At 44.8% G+C, this 12,803-nt stretch overlaps 2 protein-coding genes across 2 annotated transcripts; both read right to left on the reverse strand.

Annotated features, from left to right (window-relative positions):
- Positions 1-428: 428 nt before the first annotated feature.
- LOC101783447 (transcription factor RF2b) lies at positions 429-5,604 on the reverse strand. The gene is made up of 4 exons (XM_004958641.3): positions 4,703-5,604; positions 2,221-2,353; positions 1,508-1,592; positions 429-1,206 (listed from the first exon to the last, which is right to left on the reverse strand). The coding sequence occupies exons 1-4, from the start codon at positions 5,212-5,214 to the stop codon at positions 821-823; spliced, it is 1,116 nt and encodes a 371-aa protein (XP_004958698.1). The 5' UTR covers positions 5,215-5,604; the 3' UTR covers positions 429-820.
- A 129-nt stretch (positions 5,605-5,733) lies between these two features.
- Positions 5,734-12,593, reverse strand: LOC101783850 (B3 domain-containing protein Os07g0679700). Its single transcript, XM_004958642.4, has 12 exons — positions 12,082-12,593; positions 11,158-11,239; positions 10,966-11,067; positions 10,170-10,900; positions 9,896-9,992; positions 9,293-9,467; positions 8,971-9,047; positions 8,444-8,857; positions 8,255-8,304; positions 7,701-7,814; positions 7,251-7,318; positions 5,734-6,818 (listed from the first exon to the last, which is right to left on the reverse strand). Exons 1-12 carry the CDS (start codon positions 12,228-12,230, stop codon positions 6,004-6,006), a joined length of 2,874 nt encoding a protein of 957 aa, XP_004958699.1. The 5' UTR covers positions 12,231-12,593; the 3' UTR covers positions 5,734-6,003.
- Between the last annotated feature and the right edge of the window lie 210 nt (positions 12,594-12,803).

The raw sequence follows: 12,803 nt of genomic DNA on the forward strand, positions 1-12,803 counted from the left end.
GCTTACCCAACCCACCGCCAAGTGCTTCCCCGTGCGCTACTCGCCAAGTGCCGCAGCTCGATCACTCGATTGCGTGATAGAGACAACGAACGGGCCGGATGGAATCATCCCGCGAAATATTCCCTTCCAGGATGACTCCTCTCACATATCCTCCAACCAAACATCCTCCAAATCCTCCAAAATGAGATCGTCATGTTCCATCCCGCACCATCCTTTGAACCAAACACACCAAGGGTGCTCCATTATTTTATTTTATTTGCAAACATGTCAGTTTGGCCATATTAGTATAAGATCTCTCGCTTTAATTCTAAATCAACTTAATTTTTGTTGTGCATTTTCCATTTGCATTAGCATTCGCTAGCTAAATTGTGTGCGACATTCCTCTTCAGCTACTGCTGGAACCACACATTTCACACACAATTGCGTACTTTGAGCATCAAGAGATCTCACTTAAATTAGCATAGCAACACAAAATGTACATATTTCCAAAAGGAGAACCCATGATTGTTAAGTCTACAACAAGCTAAAACGGATGGAGAACAGGAATTCTGCAAAACCAATCACTCAGTGCCCACTCAACCCCTAACTCGAAACAACCATAACACACAGAAGAATGAACCCAAAACAAACATATCAATGTCCCTACAGAATCAGCCACCCCGATGACATCGATTCACAACTGAACAATGTTAACTAGATATAACAAATTGAATAAAAAATAAGCCTACCGCGAAGGAGGAAGCAGTTCAAGGATGTCAGACTATGAACAAAAGAACTCTAAAGAAACGAATTCTTGTTGGAAGGCAGATGTATGGTATAACTAGAAGGTGCTATTGCTTTCACCTGCAGATATAGAGCTGCCCTCTGACTTCACCATGACCTCTGCCTCCGACTTCACAGCCACTGACCCTTTGCCAATGTCTAGCCCCTGGAGCCGCCCAAGGGAGTCTTGCTGCATCATATCCGAGAGGGAATTGGGGTGGGATAGCATCTGGTGGCTTGGGACACTGGGAGGAGGTTGCTGGAAATGAGGCGGCAGCTGAATATTTCCATGGTGCTGAACTGCGTGTTGCTCCGATAGCTGGAAGAATGAAGGACTGTACGTGATGTGCTGCATTCCCATATTATATGGTTCATTTGACTTCGACATCTCACCCGTTGCTATCTTAAGCCTCTCCACTTCCTGCTTCAGTGCGTCATTTAGAGCTGCAAAGGTACGGGTATTTCCATCAGTAAATAAGAGTCTTTTCAGAATCAGTTCAATGGTTGCAGATTGTTCATACACTACCAGCTAACCATGTGTGAAATGACCCCACATGGTATAGCTTCTGAAACAATGCTTCAGATTTTGCAAAGTCTATGGTCAGCACTAGAACACTTAACCAAAAGAACTTCTATCCCTTGGCTAAGTTATCTGATCTGCCTAATATGAAGCTAGTCTGCTACAATGAGACACCCACTAACATGAACCTATTGTCAAAAAAATATGAGGAAGTTAAGTACTCACCATCACGCAGATGAGCCTGTTGCTCCATGGCCTGCAACCTTATCTTGAGCTCTGCATTTTCTGCAGAAAGTCCAGTTGTGTCTCTCTGCCAGTAAAACACAATAGCGTGAAGGACATCAAGCAATTTAATAGAAAAGACATGGACATAATAAATTGCTAGTCCTGCTCAGAGATTTAGAAAACAGAACCAGTCCAGCAAATATACTGGAAAGTACTGATTCAAAATTTTAAGTTGATCATATAAGATTAACAAAGTAACAAGGTGTCGATTGAATAAGAATCGGATCAATGGGGATTGCCAAAACCACAGTGTTGGTCAACAGGGAAAACAGATTTTTTACTGTCACATACTGAGCATCACCATTCAAATCTCCAATCCTTGAGAAAACCATAAAACAACCACAACTAATATTTTTCCCATATCACTGCATGGCATTAGTCAAAACGCACCATGACCATGAAAACTATCCTAGCATGTGTTGAGTTCCCATGGGAAGTGCATCAGTTCAGAGAAAACCTTATTCTGACTGGTGATTTGTAAAGCAATTGGAATCTGGCTCATACATGCTGCAAGTATGGACCATGGAGTGCAGTTGTTTGCGCAGTATCGATGAAAATTAAATGTCATTACGCACACTGTCATTTTAAACTGGAAATAAATGAACTGAACACAGTGCAGCAGTACATGACACAAACAGAAGGATGAAACATACCTGGAATAGTGTCAGCTGCGCTGAAAGAGTAGTAGCCTCTGTCTGAAGAGTTTGAACCTTCCGTTCTAATTCTGTTATATATCGAGCCTTTCTTTCCTTTGACCGAGCTGCAGATTGTCTGTTTGCTATGATTCTGCACCAAAACAAGCTCAGGAACTCAATTGACACTCATGAAATACAGGCAGCTAATACAATGAGCTGATTAAGATGATTCAAAAGATGACACAGTGAACCGATTTACGTGATAACATAATAAAGTTCGACTAGTGGAATCACATAGTCTGTAAGATAATTTACATAACATAGTAAAGTTCAAACCATTGATATGGACAGATGAAAGTTAACTTGCTAAATTCAAGTGTAATGGGTATGAATACAAAAATCAGTTTGCCTATGCTCCAGTTACTTAATAGAACCTTCTCTTTGTACATTCTTCTGTCTATCGTCCTAAATTTCAACGGAAAAATTGCAGAGACAAAATACAATTGAGAGCAGCTGCAGACCTAGGAAATGAATCAAAAGACGGTTGCTCCTCAGCAGCAAGCCAAACATTATTAAATTTCCAAACAACACCACAATAGTTTGGTTTCAACAAGTTTCAAGGGGCACATGCTCGAAAGAAAATCGATCAAGCAGCTGTGGTGAACCTAATGAATTAAGCTAAAGTAGCTACCATATGATAATGTTTCATAACACAAATGAATATCTACATTATCATTGTTATTATCACTTATAGTTAAGTTCACCTGATAATACATAATATATCATTGAGGAAATATTACAAAAGTCAATGCATGGCTGCAACCAAGGGCGATGGTACCAACCAGCACAAGAGTAACCCTAAATTATAAATCCAGGTATTACACAGCTTCCTTGTAGTGCAAATTTTTGGGGAAATACTAATGTGCAATGCAGTTAACTGAAACAGGAAAAAAAAATTGAACTCATGATTTTTGAATTATAAGATGCATCAATACAGTACCAACATTCACCCCATCTTCATTTAACATCTTGGAGGGTCTTAGGCATGAAATAATAGAAATGCCTTGCGGAAACAATACCATAAAACGCTGCATTCCTATTTAATATCCGACAATTTTCCACCATTTCCCACCTCTGTACTAATTTAAAATTTTATTCAACAGACAACAACATAAAGCAGCCTTCAGGACTGAGATAGAAATATACCTAATAAATGCATTGCTATTGACGATGTTTATGCAAGAACTGCCCTATGCTATCTTCCTTGTATCAATGTTTAACAATACAGAAGCGTAATTGGGAGCGAATTTCAGGCTGAGGTTAAAAAAGTTCCCTTGTCTGTCCCAAGCCAAAGCATAGGTCTAAGGCCCGGCCCAGGTCGTTGGTCGTCTCACATGGGCTACGGTGCCACTATGTAAGGGTGGGGCAGGGGTTAGGGGGTTTTCTCGACCTGCGTGAGAAGATCTTCTTCTTAGCAAAATGCCCGGGGGCTGTCTTACCCCCCGCAGGTCAAGTTTTTTTTTAATTGATAAATATTACAAAAGTCAATGAGAAGAGCAAACATGGAAAATAATTGCATGAAATGTCACAAGTAAAACACTATATCATAAATTTAGGAATCGTATAGCTTGGCCTTAGTACAAAGCTTTGAGAAACAAAATATAACCATATCTGATGTAACTTTAAATACACCAAGGAGGGAAACAGATAGGTTCTAACATACAATTTTGAGCTAGAATAACCAATTTACAAGTAAGCCATTTTAAGTTATTGAACCATCTTGGAGGACCTTGGTAATGCATAACGGTGTGGAAAAATGTCATAAAGCAAATCGATGCCGTATCCCGCCTCTTTTGACCCCCACCATCTATTTATGTGTAAGAATAAATGACTCGATGCAGCTTTAGGGACCAACACGATAACCAAACTAAACAAAACGACACTTCAATAACTTTTATTTAAAACCATCTTGGAGGATCTACGGTGTGTCCAGCAAAGAGAAAATGCCACAAAAGCAATTCAAATGGATGCAGTATCCCGCCTCTTTTGACCTCCGCCTTCTGCTTATTTAAGTAAACGACACAATGCACCTTTACAGGCAAAGTGCTAACTTGCAAAACAAAAAAAATAGCATTTCAATACTCTTGTGGGTGCTTGCTTTCACTTGGAAAGAAACCTTCGCAAGCGACAACAGGTGAAGTAGCTGTACCCAATTCAGTTGGTCAGCTTACTGCAACCCTATCCTATAAGCTGCCTTTCACTATCCATGATGATTCCAGACCACAAGTCCCCACGAGTTGGCAAGACCCACAGTTGGCAATCTTCCCTTTTTCTGTATCGGTACACAATTTAGAAGTCCTTAAACCCCAATCCACCAGTAGATCACAAAAAGTAGGAACCATCTCATCTGCAATCCTACCTACCAACCAACTACAAAGCAGAGTCCTAGCTATTAGTTCTCCGAATGCGAGGATGTTGGAAATGGAAGAAAAGGCGTCACCTTTTGGCGCGCTTGGGGTCGATGGCGGCGAGCTCGGCCAGCTGCTCGGAGGACATGGCCTTCTTGGCCTCCATGACCTCGCCGAACACCCCTCCGGCGCCGTCCTGCTGGCCCCCCGTCCCTCCGGCGGCGGGCCCCATCCCGAAGCCGTCGAAGGAGGCGCTGTGGCGGTGCTTGGCGGGGCGCGGCGGCGAGGAGGTCTCGGCGGCGCGGTCGCGGTCGGCTCCGGCGATCTTGTCCATGTCCATGAAGGTGGAGAAGAGGTCGTCCTCGGAGCCGATCTCGTCGAAGCCTGCGCCCCCGCCGGCGCCCAGGTCGTCCGGGAAGCGGAAGGCCACCTCAGATCTGGCGCGGCGGTGCTGGCCCACGCGCGGCGGGGGCAGGCCGCCGCCCGGCTGAGGCGGCGGCGGCGCCCCGCCCGGGACGGGCGGGAGCGGGCAAGGCAAATTGAGGTTGGGGCTCCGCCCCGGCGAGCGCTGCGGCGGGTCGCCGGGCTTGGGCGGCATCGCCATTGCGACGGGCAGGTGTGTCTGTGTCTGCTGCTGTCTCTGGTCTGGTCGGCTGCGCGTTCGGGGCTCGGGGAGCGTACGCGGCTACTGCGCTAGCTAGACAGTGTGGTGTGGCGTGTTGTGTTGCGTTCTGAAAGAGAGTGGAGTGCGGGATCTGGGAACGAAGGAGGTGGGGGTGGGCCCCGCTCATCACACAGGAGCATGTGATCGCCCACGGGGGCGGCGCCACGGTGGGCCGGGCATGCATTGGGCCGACGTAAATGAGCTGGCTGGCCTTCTTGAAAGAAAGTCCATAGCATACATGGGCTTGCTGGGTAAACATTGGTCCCAAGGTTGCATACTTGCATTTAGGCCTTTCTTTCAGAACTTTAATTGTTCGAGGACGTCTTTTTCGCAACAGGGTCTCACCCACACTAATATGCTCCTTCCACAAACTTATTTTTCTACTGGTGTAAAACCCTACTCAGGAGGATGCAAATTTCTATGGGCATGCAAGCCTGGTACAGTACAATAGATAGGATGTACAGTACGAATCAGGTATATGTGAGTTATTGAAACCAATGTTTAAGCGTTAGATACAACACCAACCAACACAGAGCGCACCTGCGGTTGAACAGCCTCATACGTACACGTAAGTTACTCCAGGAGAAGCAACACGGTGAAAACCTATCGTAATTTGATTTTTCACAACAAAACTCACCAGCTGTTCCTGAAAAAACACCAAGAGTAGCCGATAAGATACGCACGTCAACACACTGACAACACCCATCAATCACGCACGCACGCACGCTGTCAAGTAGCAGCAGGAGGAGGAAGAGGAGCATCGTCGGCAGCCTTGTCCTGTTGATTGTCGCCAGCCTCGTCGACGGCCATGGCGTCAGGCTCCCGTTTCCGCTCCACCGACGCGACACGGCCCTCGTTGGACGTCCGCTCCTCGCTCTCCACCGGAGCCGGCAGGACCGTGGCAGTGCTGGAGCTGCCGCCCGCTTGCTCCCCGGCCAGGCTCGTCAGGCCGTTCTGCTTCATGTAGTTGTCCAGGGGCCGGGTCGCGACTTCCAGGAGGCCCATCATGCTCACCGGCCGGGGCTGCTGCGCACCGTGCTGTCCCTGATGATCATCCCGGACAGCAGGATGGAAGTTGAGGTCGATGTGCCCCTTGTTCGGGTCGGCCACCTTGTCGAACATGGTTACATCACTGCTGTCTCGGGTGGTGTCCAGCGTCTGTGGGGATCTTGACAGGTTGCTCCCCTCGGGCTCGTCTCTGTTCGCCCATGTGATCTTCTTGCTCGCCTCGGCCTCCTCTCGCTCCGACTGCCGCTGCTTCTTCCTCATCATCAGAGTCTTGAACCTGCGCCTGACGGTCATGCAGACGTTGCAGGTGCATGCAGGGTTATGCTTCGGGCCCTTGCCGCTGGGTGGCTGGATGCACACAATGCATGTGCAGCCAGGGCGATGCCGGGGGTGCTTTGTGGTTGTCGCAACTGAAGCTGTACCTTGGTTCCCGACATCACCAAACACCGCAGCAGTGGCCAAGGCATCAAGGCTGGATGCATCCATTTCAGCCACATTCAGCTTCAGACCGTAGCTGCCCTTTCGCCTCCTCATTTCTGCAGTAACAGGTAACTAGTTGATACTATGTTCCATTGTTATGTTGTACTCCCTCTGTTCCAAATCGTAGGTCGTTTTGACTTTTTAGATTCATAGATATTATTATTCACCAAGACATACACTATATCTAGATGCATAATAATATCTATGAACCTAAAAAAGCTAAAATGACCTACAATTTGGAACGGAGGGAGTAACTAGCAAAAGATGCAGCATGAGCTCTATGCATAGTACTGATCAATTTGACTTATCTCGTGCCTCACTGCCTCATTACTCAACCAGTCAACTGTTATATGGTAAAAGTTATGTATAGTGCACAAAGTTCCCATTTTTAACAAGGTCAAGTAAGCTAACCCAATGTCCTTACATGGCATGTCCTCGGCATCTTAAAAATTCTCTATCAAAGGTTAGGAAGTATAAGTAGATTGTACCTTCATACTGCTGCAGAACACTTTGCAACTCTTTTGGGGTCAATTCTTCAGGGGCAGAGCAGGAGCAGCTGAAACAGTTGAATTTGAAGTATTATAGAAAATGAGAATAAAGATTCTGGCAAGGGACAGTATCACAGAAAGATGGGCCTGATGCAAAGAAGTTTTTTAGATAGAATTACTGAGAGAGATACAAGAGAGAAAAAGGTCATCTTTTAAAGTATATTGATAAATCTAGAAAATCCAGGATTAAGTGTAACCGAAATTCATGATCTACCAAGACTATGGATAAGCCTCCATAACAAAATGACAGAACAGATGAAAACCATATACAATGCATTGTTTCACACCAATGTGATCATCATACCAAGGTTTCAGAACTTCAAGATTAACTAAAATATTGATTTGACCACACAGCACCCAACATATCAGCAGAGAACAATATAGCATTACCTTTTAGGGTCCCATGAGTTGTCAGTGCACGTCCATTTGGAAGCAACAATAACAGTAAGAGGCAACCGGCGCCATTTTGAGCAATCGTCACACTGAATCCATTGATCTTGTTCCCTACAAATACAAAATGAAAAAAAAATGACAAAACTGGCACACTGATGCGAATAATATGTACATGACATTTCAAGATGGTATGATTCCACAATTAATGCAATAGCTGGTCGAATATCATCACTTTTTCAATTATTTTTCTTTTCATTTCCACCTCTCAAAGTATTCTGGCATGTCGTTTTTGGTGGAAGGTATAAAATCCTGTCCCAGTATCTTCTATAACTAGTAAAGACATCACCCTGGAACTAGATGCATCTCACTCAATGAGATTATGAGGCAAAAGATCTTAGCACATAAGTAATTTCAGGTTTTTTATGTTGGGAAAGGTCTCTAAAATGTTTTGTGAAAAATATACAAGTCATCCATTGTGTATACTATTCAGAATCACTCAAAAGAAAACAAAAATTAATGATACTTTATCTTTTGTCCAATAATTTACTTACCCTGTTGCACGGATGGTGAAAATTGATCTCTTTGCGAAGACAGGGGGTTCCTGCATATATGGAGTACAGTAAGATTAGGTTGAAGATCATCCAAGTATTTTGCCATGAACAATGATCTGCTTTTTGTGCCTGCCAGAGAGGATGCTGCATAATCCAGAACATGAACAATAAAATGAACAGTAAACTTACATCATACTCTTCAAATTCATAGTCCTCAATCATCACAATAGTTGGTTTTGCAGAGGGAGCAGGACGCAACCACTCCTGGGCCTCCTCCCAGGTAAGCTTTAGCTCCATGGCATCTTCAGCATCCATTAAGAACCTCCTGCTTTTGGAACCAATATTGCGACTTCGTTTTTGTAGAAACTGCAGAGACCCCTCATCTGGCCTGCTGCCGAATTTATCTGCCTTAAGCCAACTAACATCCCCATCAGCTGAGTTCATATGATGATCATATAGAGAGCTTGGATGGAGATCTGCAGCCCCCTTTATTGTCTGAAGGAATCCGGGATAACCACTTACTACTCCTAAGTTCTCATTTGCAGTAGAAAAGAGTGTCTCACTGAGAAGGGAACCATTCGCAATAGCTGAGATCTGCGAGTCCTGTGTGAAAGTAATATACAAACATCAAAGTGAAACATGAGAAAGCAGATGAAAAATAAACACCCACAACAACAATAGATTAACTGAGAAATTAATAGGAAAATCTAACTTACTGGCAGACTGACAGTATTTGTGGCCTTCCGGAAGCCCATAACAAGTTTCCCTCCAGGTTCTATCCGACTAAAGGTCACTGCAAAAAACAACCATTAGTAATTACAGAAACCTTTCCAGTAAAAAAAATTCAGAGAACATGGAATACATGTCATAATTCTATAACATAATTGACTATAGCATGGAAAGCTTGTAAGAAATAATAAGATTCACATGACATGCGTAGTCTAAAAAAATGGACTTCATTCAAGAAAATAGTGAAGTGCGTACTGCAAACAGTGACGATTCTTATGAACGTGTCCAAAGAAATGAGTTGCTAATCACCTGTATCACCAGCTTGTAATTGCAAGGACTGTATGCATGGTGTGACACCCTCCAAGACGTACATTCGGCTGTTATTATTTGGCCAAAACCTAAACTGAAAATGCCATTCTTTTCCTCTTGCATCTTGAATTGTCAAGGGGCGACCTTCCGGTTGAGAAATCGGGGGGAAATATGCCTACACAAAGCACCTTGTTAACTTAGGATGACACAGAAACAATGGGAAAAGGAAGATGGTCTAGCCTGAAGCAGCTTCCTGCACTAGCAGTAATTTTGTGAACAGACGCAGTAGATCATAACAATGAAAAGATTTGATTTAGTTATTTGCATAAGACTACAAGAGTATCCGTGGACACATACTATAGGAACTCAAGTAACATCAAGGCAATACTACATAGATACGATAGTGCTAGGCATTACATGGATCAGTCTCTCCATGTTATCTATATTCAATGTACAGGATTAAGGTCCTTTTCCTATATGGAATATAGACATGAGGAAAGTCATGTTTTCGGTTTTCCTTTCCAATTAACTTTTGGAACATAAATCAGCAATGTAAAACCATACTTGCATTATAAAAGGAAGCCAAAGGGATGTTAAACTTACCTCAGCACAGGCTTTTGGAAGAACAAGGCGCCCTATGCGGCCTGCATCACTAGCGCTTAGGACCTTCTCAAACAATGGAACAATTGTGGAATTCGAACTTCACGCAAAATATAGTCAAGGAAGGCAAAAGAAAACTACCATCCATGACAAAATAGACTATTATGCAGCATATTATAAAGGTTTACCAGCCTAATGAACTATTTTGGGGTATTTATAAGTAACTAAATGTCAATAGTCAATGTCACCAGGAAGTTCATAAATTCATCAAGGATACTCTCCAGATATTTGTTGCAGCTCTTGGTCTGTTATTCTTGGCCAATACCGAGGAAGTAATTGATTGCGGCCCCTTCCCTCGGCAGGTGGCCTAGCAACACGAAGATGTGGAAAAATATCTTTCGTTGGATCAAAAACAGCACCTTCACCAACCCTTGGTGGTCTGGTCAGGAAATGCCGAGCCCTTTGTGCATGCTGAAAGGGAGATAATGTAGTGGTAATTTCTCTTCCTTCAGCAATGGATGTCGTGGGTGATAGTATAGGTCTTTCCACTGTTGAAGTAGCCTCCATCTTGTTTCCATTATTAGCAATACCCAAGCTCATGCTAAGACATGCCTCTGAAATTGACTCACTTGTTGTGCTATCTGTAGTTGGATCCTTATTGTCATCTCTTCGAGTATATTGAGGTGACTCTAATGCACTCTGAGACCTAGTTAAGAAAGGCCTTCCCATGTCCCCAATACTAAGGGTTGGTTGTTCCCATTTAATCTGCCTTGAACCATTCTCCATCTCTTTTTGCCTCAAGATGCTACTGCTTTGGCCAGCCTCTATGCCTTTCACCATGAATGGGTGATTGCTCTTATTTACAACAGCAATTTCATCATTTCTGGAATCCAGCATAAGGGAGGGTGATTGTTCAAATTTTCTTCCTAACAATAACTCATCGCTTTTACCAAAGATGCGCTGATTATTTTGACATGGAAAAAGCTTTGGGACCACTTGACCAGAAGCCTGTAAAAAACACAATCAGATGATTTGGAAGAGGAAGGTGGATAATGCGACAAAAGGATACTTACAGACTGTGCTGCTAAATTTCTCATGCAAATGACACATTGAACTCCTCCACTATCAAGTAGATCGTAAGAGTTTTTGGAAGCAACACATCCACAATGGAGACGCTGAAATAGTAAAATTTCATCAGAATACTGTTGCAATGCAACTCAGCGCAAGAACTTGCATACTATTTGCGACTTGTGTCACCTCCTCACCTTCCCACAAAATGAGCAGTCTCTCCATCCTGATTCCTTTTGGTGAAATATATCACAAAATACAAACTGCTCATATGCCAACCTATGTCCACCAGAAACCACACAAAAGAAATCAGAAACTGACCAATCTACGGAATTAAACAGTAAAGCTTTGCTGAGTAAAAGGGCCAATCAAGCAAAAACGGTAGTTCCATAATCAAATATGACGGCCTCATGCACAAAACCAATTCATAACTAAGGGCAAAAGTATTGCTACCACAAGAGCAGTTTTGATCCAATCACATAGCACAAAAGAGGCTCGGCAAATAGTCGCTTCTACAAACAGAACTACAGAAGTATAGGTCATCCCTGACATCAATCCAATCAGAACTGGTTGGGGGCAATTCCACAGTGACCGATGCCCATGTCACTATGTCAGTGTACTTCTAGTTTTCAGTGACGAACAGCTGAGCTCTGGGCAACTGAACACTGACGAAATTCCCAGCTGAGCTTGTCCGCTCGAGCGTGAGCTCTCCGCTCTCGTGAATCAACAAATCCTACGAAACCGAAATTGCTTTGTCTGAATTTTACCACCCACCCAAGCAGCAGTGGATGCAGAGAGTCAACGCAACTTTGCAAGTTTCCACAGGCTCCACCTCGGCACGGTTTCCGCATAAATCAGGTTATTCGCTGGGTTTTGTTAGGGAATCCACTAGGAGGACGAATCCACAAATCGCCGCACTTTCAATAGGTTGTAAAATCATCATCACTTTTTAGAAAAAGAAAAAAATATAGAAAGGGGTATAAAGTCGCAAAGCATCGAAAAAACGCGAAGAGGGGAAGACGGCATGAACCGATTCATGCCGCCCCCATTCAGAAGTCGGGAAGCCGACGGCGGATAGGTAGGACAAGCAGAGCGGACAGGGGAAGATGAGGAGGCCGTACCCACACTTGTCGCAGAGCAGGGCGAAGCCGCCGGATCGCAGCGGCCAGCCCTTCCTCCAGTCCCCTCCGCCTGCCGTCGCCGGCGCGCCGCAGGCCGGGTTCATGCACCTCTTGGCGACCACTGCGGCGCCGGCAGCCGCCATAGCCATGGCCGGCCGGCGAGCGCTGCCCTGCCCCAGTCAGTCCTCCGATCAGACCTCACCACCTGAGCGCATCATCACCCCCTTTGAGAGAGAAGGGGGAGGGAGGGAGGCGCGCCGGGAGACAGAGACAGAGAGCCGAGAGGAGAGGCGGTTGGGGATGCGTAGCTTTCCGATGGATGTGGAGGGGGCAACGAACGCACGAACACCGGCAGGCGAGTGCTGGCGATTGGTGCATGCGGGTGCGGGGAAGACAAGGAATGGAATTCGAGGAGGGGGGATGGGGGGACGAAGCCAAGCCCCGTGGTGCCGTGGTGTTACTAACAGTAACAGCAACCCATCCTCCTCCTGAGACCTCAGCTGCGTCTGCCTAGTAGTTGTTGTTGTTGTTAACGACCACTCCGTAATAAAGAATCAGAGTAGTGCTCCCTCACAACTCACTCGCAGGAGAGTTGCAGGTGGGGGAATTTTTTTGCTATTTCTTGTGTAAAAAAATTGGTAGGAAAGCAAAGCGTGGGGCCCTTTCTTTTGGGACGGGACTGCAGCAACAACTGCGAGCGCAAAGCATGCACGCACGACATG

The sequence above is a fragment of the Setaria italica genome, chromosome II, assembly GCF_000263155.2.
Source record: "Setaria italica strain Yugu1 chromosome II, Setaria_italica_v2.0, whole genome shotgun sequence".
Taxonomy (NCBI): Eukaryota; Viridiplantae; Streptophyta; class Magnoliopsida; order Poales; family Poaceae; genus Setaria; species Setaria italica.